Consider the following 17,656-nt stretch of genomic DNA (forward strand, 5'->3'; position numbering starts at 1 on the left):
AAAAGGAATCTTATAAAAATGTAGTCTAAGAGACTCGGCTGAAATGTGTAACAAGTTAATTTAATTATATGAATGCTAACAGAACAAGAAGGTTTTAATTAAATTTTAAAATCAACCGGAATCAGCAAGTGATTTGTTCAAGGTAAATGCATCATCTGAAAAGAATAATACTAAAGATACACCTGTAACTGAACTAAGGACTTTTGAAGACATATCTTTTACAAACACACACAACATTGTTTTTTGTACATTTTGTTACAAACCTTCCTTCTTCCCGTTCCTAGACAGAGCGAGCTTTATGGTGGTTGGTGCGGTGGGGGGCGGCGCGGGGGCCCGGCGTCTGACTACCAGCGACACTGTGGCCCCTGATTCCCTTAACACTTGCACTGCTCTCGCGTATTCAACGTTTTCTAGTGGGACCCCGTTCACGGATACTATTCTGTCGTTTACTCTGTAGGAAAGGAAACATTTTTTTATATATTTTAAATGCAGTCGCATTTCTTTTATTATACTTGTATATTATCTGCCCTTGACAATGCTCAATGTAAAGTCTTTGAAACGTCAGACCTTCGTCCGACTTAATAAATCGCATTTACTTAATTCGCATCTTCTTTTATTTCAAGATGTATTCGCATTTAAAATCAAAACTTACTGTAATTTGTCTTCCGCGGGTCCCCCCCTTAGAACATCAGACACGGCGATGGAGGGGTCGCCACTGGCGAAATGGGGGTTATCCCGACCCCCCGACACCGCGATACCGAACCCATAACTTGGCACTCTGTTTAAGCGCACCCTGTGTGTTTCCCAGCCGGAATTACGTTCTGCCGTCTGAAAAAAAAGGAAAATTAGGTTAATACTTGAAAAATTGAAATAATTTGCGTGACTGTAAGTAGCAAGAAAAATATAGTTACAAGAACTAAACTCTAAGAGCATCAAAAAGATTCATAATAAGGGAAAGTGTAAAATAAAATCGAATTAGTATCGTCATGATTACGGTATGTAGATAAAATATGTTTCAATCCTATGAATACTAAAAAAAACTATTAACAAACCGCGCCTAATAATATAATAAGCACCGATCTATATATTGCGTGCTTATTGCGTGATATATCATATCCTTTATATGAAACTTCGAAATTAAATATTCATCGAATAACAATAACATCGGAGATCGAAACTAAATTTCATCAAAATCCGATCATTTAGGCGTGAAAGAGCGACAAACGGGTACGACAAATTATGATTGAGAGCCATCAAAATCTTGTCACGGTTGTTTTTGTATGAACCAGATATCAAATTACCAAGAATGAATGTATAAGAAGTTAATCTAGTAAGCTTTCTAGATAGTAATGCCTGTGGTAATGCTGCATGAAACGTGATACTTGAACATATAGGACAGCTGTGCACATCCTGTGTTAATAAATAAATCCAATACATAATAATATAAAAGGTGCTAAAGCTTTATGTACTTGACGTTGACCTAGTTTTTCAATTGAATACATTGGTATTAATTGTCCAAGAATAAGTGCAACTTTTAAGTTTAAATTTTACATCTATAGGAGAAGAATTCTGAAGAACCATTAAAAGCACTAAGTATAACTAGGTACCCATACTATATTGATGTATAGGCTATATCTACGCAAGCAAACTACCTAACTAATGAGCCATATAACATTAAAGCCCATAGTTTACAGGATCACTTGTGTGATAATCATACAATATCAACTTCATACCTAGTTAACTTTATCCAACGTTATTATTAACGACTGGTCGTTTAAAAAGCTAATACTCAAAATAAAGACATGTAACTACTAGTATCTTGAATATTGATTAACGTCTACTTCCAATACTAATGGAGATTGCTTTCGAGGTCTTCAACGAATCCGGTATCGTACAATAACCGTGCATTGTGTTGAATCACAAAGCGGTTTGATATCCATTATCATGTTTATTCAATTATAATGTACTGAGAACTGGAGGTCCACCACAATTTCTTTAAGCAGTATTATTTCCAGTTTGGAAAAGTGACGGCGTTAGACGACTTAATATAGGGCTGGAAATAATACTGCTCAAGACATCATGGTACGGGGTATGTCTTAACGTGACTTAAACATTGCATTGAAACTATTTGGGCGTAAAGATTTGGTTTTGAACACGGATCGTGGACACGATTCCTTGCTTGCACAATTGAGACGGACGCAGCATGACCGATTGTGGAAATTGTGAACTAACAAAGTATTTTTAATGAGCATCTTACTACATCTACGTAGTACCTCATCATCTTATGATGGTCATTATACGCAGATGTATCATCGCTAAGTTTATACATAATAGCTTTAATATTGTTTTTGTGTCATAACATCGAATTTGTGAGAGAATGGTGAGAGACGTTGCAGTGATCCAATCATTACTAAAAAGTTAAAAACTAGAAAATCGTCCACCATTTTTAGTAAAGTCAGCTAAACATACGCATGTGAAAGTGCATTTGCAATCTTTCTTCCAAGAATAACAAACGCACATTGCTTAGAAGCCTTCAAGTCAGTATAATGCGATATAATATTTTATCGGCTACCGGATGTTAAGTGCAGTAGTTTATTATTGATGCCATAAAACTGCACTGTTTATAGACGAACCTTTATTTTACCACCTTTCTGCTCAGTAAAATACATTCTAGCCATACCGTTAGTTTATAAATAAACGCACTTGTTATGAATGTCAAAACTGAACTAATAAAGGTGTATACTGGGCCTTAATATCCATACTAATATTATAAATGCGAAAGTAACTCTGTCTGTCTGTTACTCAATCACGCCTTAACTACTGAACCAATTTGCATGAAATTTGGTACATATAGAGATATTTTGATATCCGAGAAAGGACATAGGCTACTTTTTATCCCGGGAAATAGGATAGGTTTTATCCCGGAAATCCCACGGGAACGGGAACTATGCGGGTTTTTCTTTGACTGCGCGGGCGAAGCTGCGGGTGGAAAGCTAGTTCTAAATAAGTATGTATGGAATTTGTGGAACTAATGAAGCGATTAGGAAAACGAGTTTTTACACTGTAATGAAATAGTTTTAAGTGTGAAGTATTTGCTTATTTTGCATTGAAGTAACGTGAATAAATTGATTCAATATGGAGGGCATAGTGTTTATCTATGTTTTATCTATCCATATCACATGGCTTTATTTAACAAAGCAAGCAAAATAGCGAGTTATGTATAATTACGAGTAATAATTGCATAATGAATGATTCTGTATGCCCACACAACTAACTAAATGAGAACATCTAAATGAATTGTGTCATTTATACTAAAACAAAAACATACATAGGTACTTAATAATATTTCTTAACATTTTCTTATTGGTTTGTACTTAGCCATGAAAGAAAACCTTTTAAATTGTACTGTAGCAATATACCTATAGTAAATAACATTTATTTCATTTCCTATACTCACGAGTGTGAAAAATCTTGTTATACATTATATCTCATTAGTCTAGAATCACTTTACGCCTTGAAACTTTCACGTTTACTTGCATATAGGATAGTAATAGTATATAAACTATAAAGCATAAACATGGCCTTTGAAGGCGATTTCTCACGGTCAGAAGTGGTCTGACACACCTAGATGCATATCGCAATCTGCCTGAATCATTGCATTTTGATGGTACGCTACCTAACTAGGTATGCAATGTGTAGGTATGTGTTGAGTGCAATTTTCACTGCTCATTATGGTAAAATGTGTAGCTTTTTGATTGCGGTAGATCTCGATATAAAATTATCATATTCGTTTTCAGATTTTAATAAAAGAACCTCGATCATTTTTTGTACTGTTTCAATTACTGGTAGTTACGTTATTATTACTAGTTTCAAAAGAAAATTATTAATAAGAAAATTTGCTGCTTTATCTCTCCTATATCCGCTATATATAAAATTCACGTGTCAAAATGTTAGTTAAGTACCATACTCCTTCGAAACGGCTGGACCAATTCTCATGAAATTTTGCGGGCACATTAGGTAGATCTGAAAATCGGCCAACATCTATTTCTCATACCCCCAAGTGTTAAGAATAAGGTAAACAACGTTTGCCGGGACAGCTAGTAATATTATAAAGAAGAGAATATAAGTACCTTAAGAAATTGTAATAGATAGTTATCCTTGTTCATACGTATATGTAGGAATGCTAAGAAGCCAGTGAAGAACCTCGGTGACGTATTAAGAAATTATTGTAAGACAATAAGCAGATTGCGACTGGTTGAGATGCGCTTCCTAATTTATTACCAATGTTAAATATATGGCATTGGATATGTGACACTGAAAATATATGGACTTAGTGATTTACTAGAAAGATATGTTGGAAATTGGATCAAAAGAAATTCTTGTGAAATTATTGTATTGTCAGTTGTCACCGTTCCTTGATATGTTTACAACGTTTGAATTAAATGTCCGTTTAATCTGGGTCAAAATCGAGTCTAAAGAGTCGATTACATACAAAAATACAGACGGACAGGTAAAGCCAATAAAAGCGTGTTAATAAAAAAAGCTGCAATTATGTGGGAAGTAGTTCTTTAAATCGATCTTGACAGCTCTATCACAGCTCTACACGTGCATCTCTAGTAAAAAACAGATTGCAAAGTCAATATGTTCTCTGAATGTTATCTACAGGTGTGCTCTGAGTTCTCTAATTTCGCTGCTCTGTGTTTTAGTTTATCTAGAGCTGAATGAAGCTTCTAGCTCTATGTACTCAGGTTTCTCAATATAAATGACTGAATTATTTACCTTTATTGAGAACTAATCACTTATTATATAAAGATGAAAGTTTCAAGTGTAAGCTACTGCCTACTATTAAGTATTCTCTGGTGTAAGTGACGGCTCGTAAGTTGTAACTATCTGGTAAAAATATACACAAAAATCGTTCGTTATAGAAATCGTAACTCCAATTTTAAATGGTAAATAAAAACGCAAACCTCGATCTACCTACGTGTTTAAGAAATACCACACAAATAAAGTACATATTATATAATATAGTGTAAAGACGTGCATAATCAAATATGTTATTGACAAGCAACACTAAGCCTACGCACACAGCCCACGCTATATGTGCAACTATGTAGGTATATGTGGGCAATATTTTGGAATGTTAATTGAAGAGTATGAAAATATTAATTTAATATCACGATATTAGGATGTACCTGTAGGTTCGTACAGTAGGAGTGAAGTCTGAGAACACTAGTGTTATCAAATAAAAGCTTAGATGTGACTAGGATAGTTTTATTTAGGTTATAATATTAATGTGGTTGGATTTTCAATTTCAGGAGTAATTTTGCGATGGTTCTGTGGAATGTAGAAGTAAAAAATATTCAGAATGCCCTCTTCATCACTTCATAGTATAAATCAAAGTCGCTTTCCCTGTCCCTATGTCCCTATGTCCCTATGTCCCTTTGTACGCTTAAATCTTTGAAACTACGCAACGGATTTTGATGCGGTTTTTTTTAATAGATAGAGTGATTCAAGAGGAAGGTTTATATGTATAATAACATCCATTAAATAGTGGAGAAGTACTGTTATTTTTGAGGTTTCTAATGTGATGTCGTAAAAAATTACATTGTTTCCGCTTATATTGCAAACGCAGGCTGAACCCTACGAGTTTAATCAAAATAATGTACTAAGTATTATACATATTGAAAAGGTCAACAGAAAAGTCCGCGATGGTAGGGTCATTGCGCCTGTTCGCGTCCACATGCCTATTCGCGTCCATTTTGCGGATATCTTTTAGAAAATTCACGAAAATAAGTATACTTTAAGTAAAATTGTAATAAGAAAAATTTCCGATAATACTTCAATGTATAAGAGACATGCACACATATTCAAAATATGCCTGCGCACCGCCTATCCTATTTAAAAAAAATATTTAATTTTGGCTATTAAACGAGAAAGCTAAAACGCGCGGGATTTTGAGAAAAAAATAGTGCGCAGCGTCGCGTTTGACGGTAAGTATCTTATTGTTAAATGTGAATTTTTGAATATGTAACTGTTTCTTTACTTTGCTAACAAAACATGGAATAGTATGGATTATAAATCAGCTAATTTGTTTTACAATTAATAGCTAAAATAAGGTGGACGCGAATTACTACACCGAATTTGTACAACTTCCATTTTGCGTCCACGGTGGCCGCAAACTATACCTATAGTGCATAATAATAGAACATATTGCGTCCACATTGTTTTTCATTACGTAGCAATGAATTGTTTGTTAAAATATGTAATTTAAAATAGATTGTAAATTTTTGACAAAGACTACAAGTTGATAATTAAAATTTTCATTCAAATTAGCTAATTTTTATGCTATTTTTTCATTTTAAAATGGGTATTCTAAGAATGAGACTAGTATCTTTGAGAATGAGAGTCAATAAGTCTGTGGTTAAGAAAATAATATAAACAAAAAAGAAATTTAATTCATTACAAACTAAAAAATAGGGTAGGTAGGTAATCTTAATAGAACTGATTATTATTTATTTACATAACGTAACTTTGTTTTTTGTTAATTTTTAGTTCTATTATTGATGAGAAGATAAATATAAATAAGTTTTTCCAGTTTCCTTACAGTGAATTATATTAATAATATGTTGATTTAGGGTTCCGAACCTCAAAAGGAAAAACCGGAATCCTTGTAGGATCACTTTGATATCCGTCCGTCTGTATGTCCGTCTGCCGGTCTGTCTTTCTGTCAAGACCCTTTTTCTCAGTAACGCGTGGAGGTATAAAGCTGAAATTTATATTGAATACTCAAGTCTACGGTCCCTTGAAGCAGTGAAAAAATCAAACTTATAAACCAAAGCAATCAAAAGATACAGCCGTTTATGCTGCAAATTTTCGCAAATTTCTACATTCGCAAGGAATCAAAACCTACAGGGTACTTTACGTGAACACAGACACTTGAAGTTTGGTACGAAGCAATGTCTTATAGCACAAATAAGGGAAACATTGAAAAAATAATCATTTACAGTTAAAACATATGAAAAAAAAACAGGTTAATACGGAACCCTCGGTGTGCGAGTGCCACTCGCATTTGGCCAGTTTTTATTAAATAACTATATTCGTAAATAAATAATTTATTAAAATCTAATTTTTATTTGCATTTATCTGATAAAATATCACCCAATACACTCTTAATTCCTTTTCTAAGCTGGTGGACGCGAACTGGTCCACGGGTGGACGCAAACTGGAATTTTTGGACGCGAACTGGGTAAAACGCCTAATTCTGCTATTTGTCTAGATAAATAAAAACCACATGATATTTCCAACACAATTGAAAGTAAATCTTAAAATAGACTATGTAATGAACACGTTACATAAATTTTGAGTTGAAATTTGTTCTAGCACATTTTTATTTTCTCCTTCAAAGTTTCCAACTGCACTAAGTGGACGCGAACAGGCGCAATTACCCTATATGTCTATCTCTTATGGATAACCCACAATAAAAAATTTTTGTCATTTACTTTTTACGACAAATAAAAGCTAATTTTCGAAGCGATTTTCACCAATACAGCATTAATCCTTAACCAATTAAATACCTTGAATACGTTGTTCATTTAATATAGATCTATATGGCACTTTACACCGTATGATTTAAGTGAATATTTTCGAAGATATTACAGATTGAAAAATTGCGGGACGTAGCGTTTGCGGCGGTACCGGCCCCGCCGGGCCGCTATGTTTTTATATACAACGTTCACAGTTTTTCTGTAGTGTATTTAGTATCAGCATTGCACCCGTGCGAAGCCGGGGCGGGTCGCTAGTTCATGAATATAATATACTAACAACTGTAAAAAAATAATTTCGTATCTAGGTATTTTTATCTCTCTATTTATTATTAATTCTACTTACATATTTTGAATTTTCAAATTTTAAATAAATTTCAAATTTCAAATAATAATTCATTTCTATTAGAGAACGATTTACAACCCAAGAGGTCATTTTCTTGAAAATTTAAGGCGCGTATTAATTATACCAATAAATATTAATTACGAAAACATTATACCATCAAGCTTATTGAACATTAATAGACTATCAATTAACATAATAGATGCTTTTTCATCCAAACCCGATGCTATTCACCAATCTTTTTATCATCTGAATGATCTTTAATTAATAGAATTTTCCAATAAATCATCAATCATTATTTTCATTAAGTTTCTACTGTTTGACAAACGCTGAATTATGCATGTAGATTAATTGCACGACAGACAGTTATTAAGATAAATTTAATACACATCGACATTAATTATAAATTATTAGCATTCAATTATTAGCTCTTACGTTAAACCTATGCTTATTTGAATAGTTTATTGTTACTCGATACAAAGACACTTGATCACACCAAACTGTACCTACTACCTAATTAACAAAAAATTATGAATGGTAATATTTATCGAACACAACACATTATTGAGAAAATAATCAAAACCCACCTGTAGTTTTTCGAAAAATCCATAATTATCCAATTTCATGATCGTGCAAAACCACTAGACACTAATTAATAAACAATTACGAATAGGTTTTACACTATCCCGTAATGTTTATATTCTATACGAGTATGTAAGGTTTGCGCGCGACCTACTGTGACGCGGTCCCGCGACATTATGTTGTACAGCCTACTCAGCAACTCAGGTATCGGAGTTCAAAGTACTATGTGTTAATTACAATAAGAGCGACACGGAGTACGGTACTTCGACACAAAAGTTTATTTGTTTTCGGTTTAGCGAACGTCACATAATACCTACTGCGACTATGAGGAATGCCTTTATGTAACATGATGTGATAGGATATCTAGTTACTTTAGAAGTTGGGATGAGAGATTTAATCTGGGAAGCTGGTAGTTAAACAGTTATGTGACAAAAACTAGATTTATCTATAGCGATACCTACGTATTTCGAAATTAAGCACGGTCAAGATTGTAAACAATAAAGTATAAACATTAATTTAGCATTATCGTCTTGTCAGCATTCATGAGCATCGCGTTATATTTTTATTTTTGTAGAGTAAAAATATAAGTAGTAACGTTCATGACCTATAATTAAATTATTAATTGTATATAAAAATTAAGCATTACGGTAAATAAAGCGCATTTAAAAATGAACTCTATTTAGCGTAGGTAAATCATATTTGCAATTTGCATGGTCCAGTGTTTACTTAATTTTGCGTTAATCTATACTAATATTATAAAGAGGAAAGGTTTGTATGTATGTATGTATGTAAGTATGGTTTTCACGCATAAACTACTGGACCGATTTTGATGAAATTTGGCACAGATAATCTTTAGACCCTGAGAAAGAACATAGGCTACCTTTTATTGCGAAATATGTACCACGGGCGAAGCCGGGGCGGACCGCTAGTCAATAATAAATCCAGTAATTACTCATGACTGATATTACTATAGTAGGTACGTAGTTATTTCGTTTCTTAAACTTTCAAGTCTAAAATATGCTTACAATTTGATCGTTAACAAAATCTAAATAGGTTATTGACCTATTAACCGGCGTTCCTTCTAATCTATTGTTTTCTAATTTAAACGCAGACAGCGTAGGTATTTTAAATACATAATACTAAGATTCATACTATGTATATTACTTCGTAAACCATCAGACGGTCCCCCGGTTACCTACATCTGTCGTTCAAATTACAATGCCGTGTACGCAAAACGTGGAATGCGAAGACATCATTATTCCGCTTACGAGCCAACAAAAACCATGCCAGAATACCACAACACACAAATATAACTCTTACAATGAAGATATAGAGTAAAAATTGTATTAAATATGCGAGTAGAGCTAATATTGTCATTCGAAAAACAATGGACATTCTATCTTGTTGTGTTAAAATGTATGCTTGCATGACGTATAATTTAATCGCTATTTAAATTTTAACATCAGTACATAATTTTACATAATATACAAATTATAAAGATGTTTAGAAGAGGTATGAAACTAGAGGTGGCGCCAAGCAGTGCTTAGTACTTGACTATTACGCCAGAGGGCACTGCTTCAATCATTACTTCTAATGAAAATATAAAAATTGCGTCTTCCTAGGACGTTTCTCATATAATACATGTATGAATATTTATAAGATAGATCAGTTAAAAAATATAAATTAAAGTACAAGCTTTTAGCTTACTTAGCAATTGTGAGGTGGTAAATGTTAAAAATATGTAGCTAATGACGTTTCAAAAGTGCTTCTAGAAGAAGTCTAGTTGAATAAATAAATGTTTGAGTTTGAGTAAATAGCTTAGTGTCAATGTTCGGGAATATGACAAACAAGAAGTAGGATGATTTTCTAATGGAATTAAACATTTCAAAAAGTAGTTAATACCAAAGATGAATGAATAAATATTGACGCTTTTAATTTAATTTATTGATTTCATTGTAAAATGTTGAATATTTATACATCAGAATAATCTTTAGCAACTAACATTGGTTACTTTTATTTAAGCCGTGGCCATTATTAGCTTGTAAAATTATATAAAAGGGAAAACATATTCCCTTTCTAGGTTTAGGAAAGAAATAAAATTGGAGAAGATACACAATAAAAAACAGCATTATAAGGCACTTCCTTTAATATATTCTTACTTATATAAAAATACAGGATTTCAACAATATTCATGTTGTAAAATGTGTTGTAACATTTTATTACATAAATAAGTTGCAAAAGCAATTGTTGCCTAAATTCTTGGTTTTAAAAACATGTCAAATATGTGATCGTCAAATGATCTTAGATTGTTCTTTATTCCATTTTCCCAGATATAATTCTTTACATTAATTTCTCGGAACAATGTTACTTTTCACCTTCTTCACTTGGTTTTGTTGGATATCCAGGTAGTGATGATAAATTAGATCCCTTGAATTCAATAAATTCTTCTGGTTTTAACTTCATACTTTCTATTAACAACTTTCTATCAAATCGCATGGTATTAAAATTGTCTAATCGTAATATTTTTATTTTCTCAATCACCTTATTTCTATACACAATATCTATATTGGGGTCCTTTAATATGTCACAGAGAATTTTTATGTCACCTGGAAGTGAATCAAGAAAGTTTTCATCCTCTCTTTGAACATTGGACCTCGACTTAGTTGGTGTTGCTGTAGAAGGATGGAATTTCTGGCTTTTAGGGCAAATATGCATATCTGGCACAAATTCTTGTGTAATTTGCTGTCCATTTTCATCAAAAACAATTTTTTTGTTAAATGTACATTCACACTTACTGGTTTCAATATTTCGATCGGTTTCGGAGTTGGAACTATCATCATTATTCAGTAAGTGACCGTACTTGGTCTCAATTTTCTTAATAACTGCTTTACACTTGTTATACACGGACCGTAGCTCTTCTAAGTCATTTTGACTTATTTCTGTGGAATTTGAGGTTGAAATTTCACTCTGAAGAGAACTTGGTTCCAAATCATTCTTGCTTTTACGTCGCTTTCTGGATTTTGAACTTTTGTTTTGTTTTTCATTGTTATCGCATTTATTTATAACATTATAACTTTCATGTATGACAGGGGCTTCCATAGGCATTTCATTTTCTTCTTGAATTATCATAATGTGTGTATATTATCCGAATGATATCAAATAACACTTATTTTGTATATTTTTTCCTTACTTTTCCATTAATTTATTCCACAATCCACGTGTTTTGGTTAGATTTAAGTTTGACACTTGACTTGACATTTACTTTAGATGACATATTGACACATTGCATTTACGAATCTTATTTCAGAATTATAGATAAAAGTGATATATTATTTTTATTTTTTAACATTACTAAACGTATAATTATTTATTTCTGAACTACGAACGCAAATTTATTGCAAACTGTTGTGAACAAAATGGCGGCGTGCATGCCGCCGCCCACAGAACACGAGGCGTCCCCTATCATTACGTCATCCGTAAATGCTTTGCGATCGGATTCACGTACTAACTTTTTAGTTTTACCTTAACGTATTTTGTTCTAATAATTTAAAATTGTGTTCGGAATTAGTATTAGGATAAATTATGTTCTAACTTATATTATATAAGCAACGTAGAAAAATTAATATTTTTCATTTTACTAATATAAATTGAAGTAATTATTTTAATTTGTGGCATGTGAAATAATATTACAAAGACAGCAATTAAAAGCAGAGAGAGATAAACAATATGTTATAAATCTTTATTTTTTCTTTTCTTTTTCTTTTTGGGAGCCCCTTCATCATCAATATTTTGTTCCTCCAAACATGATTTATCAAATTCAGAATTAATATCTTTATTCTTTTTCTTTTTTCCTTTTTTCGATTTCATATCTTCAGTGATATTCTCCTCGACATTTATTTCATTGTCTTTAGCTTTTTTCTTCTTTTTCTTGTTCTTTTTAGGTAAAATTGAGTCTATTGAATCTGTGGGCAAGTTGGTTTTACTGTCATTATCACCTACTGCATCAGAACATGAAAATCCTTGGAAAACATAATCAGTTTCATTATTTGCATTACCAGAGACAGGTTCCTCATTTCTTGATTTCTTCTTTTTCACTTTTTTAGGAATTTCCTCAATATTGTTATCTTGGCTACTTTCCTGATTCTCCACTGTGTTTATAGAATTATTTTCAGTGTTTTCATTTGAATTTTCATCATCATTAGCGCAAGAAAACCCTCTGAATGCGAAATCACAATTATCATTACTATTATCGTTAAATGAAGGGGTGATTTTATTCTTTGATTTCAAAGCGGCCATTTTAGATTTGAAGTAATCTTCCATGCTGCCCTTTTCTGTAAATACTTTTTCAGCTGTTTCTACTTCATCTTTGACATTTTCTTCTACATCCTCACTTTTATTTTTAAAACTCTTTTTACCAAAGATATTTGCTAAGTCTTTTTCACTGTAACGGGATATATCTTTTCCTCTGGTAAATTTGTGGTAATGAATCCTGGCTTTGCTTTTTTTCGATTTCTTTTCTAAGGATACTCCACTGTGTAACACTTCATTTCCCGAGTCTTTGTCTAAAAGAAAAAAAAAACTTTATTAATAATGATTAGAACATTTGACTTGTTTAGCGATGTATCATAATTTCTTTTTTTATGCCTAATCATAGATGCAACCAACAATTTATAATATCCTTATGAATAATGGCAATATCCGAGTAAACTATAATTTTAGCATCAGATGCTAAGAGCTAAAATGTATACATAAACAACATTTTAAGATATTACTTATTTGTATAACTATTTCTATGAAATGATGAATTTGTGTCTGTTACATAAGAAATCCTCATATAAATGTCTTATAAAAAAACCTGAAGAACCTATAATTACATATTTTTAAAACAAATAGAGAGTTGTGCTACTAAAATGTACAATAACTAGACAATTTCAAAAATTTAAGTTGTATACTATATATTTATATAATTATTGAGAGGTTAACTTACCGTTTGATAAATTAGCCAATAATGCGTTGAAATCATCCTCATGTTTGGTCCACTGATCGTTTTTGTCTTCATAACCCAAACCTTTCTCATCATTCTTGTACCGAGCGATTACATGCTCCACAATTCCGTTTTCTTTTGCACCTAACCCCTTTCCAGAACTCCATCCCATTTTCTCTAACATACGCTGGCCAAATTTGTTCGCGTCATTACTCCAAGCATTATTCTTCGCGCGTAGGTTTATTACCCGTTGTCTTCGACGGGGCTCCGCTAACATGGACATTATTATTTAAAATAAAATCAACAAAAATATTAAGCTCGACCACGTTGAGTTGACATGAGAAATGACAACTGACGTAAAATCAAAATGGAGGTCGCCCGTGGCATGCGGTCGACTTGTGTTTCACTTCACACAGCGGTTTGCGCGGATAGCACGACTAAACTAAATCAAATGATCATAGATGTCGCTATAATCAAAACTCCCTTCTTTTGAGTGTGTATTGTGTATTGCAATTTTGCAATTTCTATATATGGTATTATTATATATTGGTATATGTATTATATAATGGTATTATTATAGGTACAATTTTTAATACCTTTTATGATTTAAATAATAGAATTTAATAATAACTGAATACATGGCAACTTAACTAATACTTTTTTTTTGGGAACAAATTCATTTTCATCTTAGTTTATTGGTGAAATATGAATTTGGTACTATTTAGTTCAATTTATTTGATAAAGAAACGCCCTCAATTATTTCAAAATGTTGGTGGTGATACCTATTCCTATCAATATTGTAAACGGGAAAGGTTGATTGATTGTATACGTATGTATGTTTGTTACTCTTTCACACGAATACCTCTGAACGGATTTTGATTATACTTAGCAGTGATGTAGCTAAGAACCAGTTTAATACTTACATACATAATATGCTAAATAAAGAAACCTTTGTTTGTGATAAACCTTTTAATTAAACTTTCACATTGTCTATATTTTTTTTTCGATTTGATTTTCATGGCAATAAATAAAAATACAGCAATACATATTACTTATATAACTAAAAGTTTAGAAATGAAAACACAACATACAAAAATAAATCGATAAAGCTTGATTAATTTAGATTCAGTCGATGCTGTAATTATTCATCAGGTTGCATATTGACCGGTTCATATGAAAGTAAAAGCGCAAATTATGCAAAATCTTACTGAAGATAACTTTCCATTGGTTTAATAAATGTTTTGATACATCTAAACGTCTTACTAAACATGTTTTTATGATGCAGATGCATAGATTTGATAAGTTTTTGTCGTATATTTAAATTCAAAACAAACCGCCAGTTTCAACTTTCATACAATATCACTATCAATGGGTTGAATATGTGGTTGATTTTAAAATAAAATTTGATAACATTTTTTTGTTTCTTTCTCTCATTTATTTCCCAGAAAAAAAACAAATTAGGCAATTATTATCTTAATAAACCTAAAACATTATAAACATAAATACTAGATTACTTGATCTGTTATGTCATGTCAGTATAGCCATTAAACTGAGATCTTAGTTAGGATTTGTAATAGTAAATAGTAATGATGTATTTTCTTCTGCCCAGCAGCTGATACGATTTCATCATCGGTTAATCCATACTAATAATATAAATGCGAAAGTAACTCTGTCTGTCTGTCTGACTGTTACTCAATCACGCCTTAACTACTGAACCAAATTTCATGCAAATTGCATGAAATTTGGTATAAAGTAGGGATGTAACGATACCGATACCGATACCGATATATCGGCCGATATATCGGCAAGCCGATATATCGGTATCGCCGATAATAAATTAACCGATACCGATATTTTTTTATTAAATTCTTTCTTTTCTTTTATGTTTTTGCATTGTATTCATTCATATTGTTTTATTTCTGTTTCTGTAATAGTGTTAAGGAAGAGCGGAACCTCCTGACACAAGCATTTTATTTGCTTACTAGGAGTGTTCCAATCACAAATTTGTTTATGTAAAGGAAAGAAAGAAATAATTTTGAATTTTTTTTTAATTTTTAACGTGATAACGTTTTTAAAATCGTTTTAGTCGGGTGACATGTTCATAAACTTGTGTCACACCAAAACCTCACGAGCGCGATCGCAGGTATAACGAGAGAGAGACGGACCGATCTCCCGTTTCATCTCGAGCGCTGCCACTGCATTATGTTATCACGTAAACATCTCGATCGTAAACCTACTTTACAAACAACCAATTTTTTTGATATCAAATAATTCAAAAACCCGCGCCCAATGAACGATGCGGGAGGCCGCCCGCGCGTGCGCACTTTGTTTTCTGAAAAAACTCTACCAATAGTAAACTTTTATTAGGTACTGATACACATACATGTGTATTATTTAAAGTTTAACTGACTTCGTAAAATAATAATACTAAAATAAATGGTTTTGTTGTTTTTTGATTTGGCATTTTTATTTAAAAGAATACGATTAACAGTTGTCTCTGTTAAATGTTGGTAACTTTTTATGCATAATTCACTATTTATTTTTCTACCAAGCCATCGATATCGGTATCGGTATCGGTATCGCCGATACATTACTACAAATATCGGTATCGGTATCGTATCGGCAAAATCATGTATCGTTACATCCCTAGTATAAAGATATTTTGATACCCGAGAAAGGACATAGGCTATTTTTTACCCCGGGAAATAGAATAGGTTTTATTCCGGAAATCCCACGGGAACGGGAACAATGCGGATTTTTCTTTGACTGCGCGGGTGAAGCTGCGGGTGGAAAGCTAGTTTCAAATTTCAATATATAAAGTCATAGGTCTACTGTTTCGTTAACCAATTTTTGACCTAAAATACAAAACGGTCAGACTTTTCTTTCGTTTACCAAACTAACTTTGTCTCTAATTCTGGATTTCGATAAAAAAAAAACAAATGAGAAAACTTTCTGAAAAATAGATAGTAGGTAGTAGGTACCGCAATAATAGATAAAAGGACAATGGTTCCCAATTCGTACCGTTTGTCTATTTATAATTACAATGGAATTTCTTATCGATAATCACATAACGGATAATGCAGTTAAAAGTTATGAATACAGAATATAAAAAAAACTCAAGTGTTATAGCTTGACCGTTACTCGATCTAGAAGTACTAGGTCATACAAGCCTAACAAGATGGTCTAAAAATTTAATGCTCTCCAGTCTCCGGTAGTTTCGTAAAAGGAAACCTGCGTTGTGGAATTTAATGATCATCCTAAAACGCCAACTGTGTCTAGATTATGCTCATAATTTTCTTGAACCGTTTTGGAGAAAAATGAATGTAAACTTCTTTAACGTTTGATTTTTGCCGAGGATTCTGAACCTATTTCGATCTCTTCACTGAAATCACAGTACTTACATATTATGACAATAGGTATATTATTACAATATCTCCTAGGAATTGTAATACTGTGGCACAAAAATATTATATGCGGCACTAGTACTAAAGTACTGAAAGAGGCTTGAACTTTGAAGGAAGTGGGAACATAGTGGAATTAGTCAGAAGTCCACTGTAACAATGTTAAGTCCGAATGCGTATATTGTGTTTAATTCATGCATTCCCTACTTCAAAAATAACAAATACGGAAATACCCTAGTGCTCTATTACCGAAAAGAAGAAAACTTTTTGAATTGATAAAATAAGGAAACATTATCCATTTACATAATGCATTAAACTTAATTAATTGTTGTGACTAAATAAATACATCATTTTATCTCGCAAATGTCTTGCTAGGTATTACGAAAACCTAGGAATTTGCATCGGAATTTGCGATTTTTTGCGGTCGGTTGATCATACGATTGCGCACCATAGCAATTTATTCTGTGACCATTCACCATAAGTACATTATTGCTTATATCTTATCAGTTCTATCGTAAATTATATTTTAATGAAGACCAAAATTGCTCTTTAATTATGATTTTTTAATGTTCTATTAAATACAATGGCATCTTGGTATTATCACCACATCACAACATGTAGCTATTTTTGCAAATTTAAATTGTTTACTAACAGTACAAAACTTGCATCTACATAATGAGAGATACCTTATGTAATCAACGTAGCCAGATTTGTTTATTTATCTTAGTATCGCCATTAGCCTCGATAAAAAAGTGTCACCATCTAGAAAGTTGAACGCACGCGAAATACTCAACTAAAGAACTAC

General features: G+C 32.3%; 3 protein-coding genes across 9 annotated transcripts in view; all 3 read right to left on the reverse strand.

Moving 5' to 3' along the window:
* Positions 1 to 17,656, reverse strand: part of pyd (zonula occludens-like protein polychaetoid) — a 108,462-nt gene that overhangs the window by 23,953 nt on the left and 66,853 nt on the right. For 6 of the 7 annotated variants that reach the window (XR_016457891.1, XM_090113802.1, XM_090113801.1 and 3 more), the window contains 2 exons: positions 653 to 828; positions 264 to 451 (listed from right to left, as the gene is read on the reverse strand). Coding sequence is in view for 6 of the 7 variants with exons in the window: in XM_090113802.1 (XP_089969928.1) it covers positions 264 to 451; positions 653 to 828 (364 nt within the window). In the remaining variant the exon portion in view is untranslated. Of the gene's footprint in view, positions 1 to 263; positions 452 to 652; positions 829 to 8,471; positions 8,630 to 17,656 lie in introns of those variants that run through there. The other variant, XM_090113806.1, reaches the window with a different exon arrangement.
* Positions 10,601 to 11,732, reverse strand: LOC149899554 (uncharacterized). The gene has a single exon (XM_090113815.1). It carries the CDS (start codon positions 11,593 to 11,595, stop codon positions 10,831 to 10,833), a length of 765 nt encoding a protein of 254 aa, XP_089969941.1. The 5' UTR covers positions 11,596 to 11,732; the 3' UTR covers positions 10,601 to 10,830.
* Positions 12,050 to 13,815, reverse strand: LOC149899555 (PIN2/TERF1-interacting telomerase inhibitor 1-like). Its single transcript, XM_090113814.1, has 2 exons — positions 13,454 to 13,815; positions 12,050 to 13,028 (listed from the first exon to the last, which is right to left on the reverse strand). The coding sequence occupies exons 1-2, from the start codon at positions 13,731 to 13,733 to the stop codon at positions 12,196 to 12,198; spliced, it is 1,113 nt and encodes a 370-aa protein (XP_089969940.1). The 5' UTR covers positions 13,734 to 13,815; the 3' UTR covers positions 12,050 to 12,195.

The sequence above is a fragment of the Colias eurytheme genome, chromosome 20, assembly GCF_061535395.1.
Source record: "Colias eurytheme isolate Ceu_HAF_F1 chromosome 20, ilColEury1 Martin Lab GWU primary, whole genome shotgun sequence".
Lineage (NCBI taxonomy): Eukaryota > Metazoa > Arthropoda > Insecta > Lepidoptera > Pieridae > Colias > Colias eurytheme.

What these genes read in the sequence shown, in the direction of transcription:
- LOC149899554 (XM_090113815.1), bottom strand. Translation starts at nt 11,595, where the DNA reads ATGATAATTCAAGAAGAAAATGAAATGCCTATGGAAGCCCCTGTCATA.
- LOC149899555 (XM_090113814.1), bottom strand. Translation starts at nt 13,733, where the DNA reads ATGTCCATGTTAGCGGAGCCCCGTCGAAGACAACGGGTAATAAACCTA. An exon ending in ATTGGCTAATTTATCAAACG is followed by an intron (nt 13,029 to 13,453) that starts GTAAGTTAACCT and finishes TTTTTCTTTTAG; the next exon opens with ACAAAGACTCGGGAAATGAA.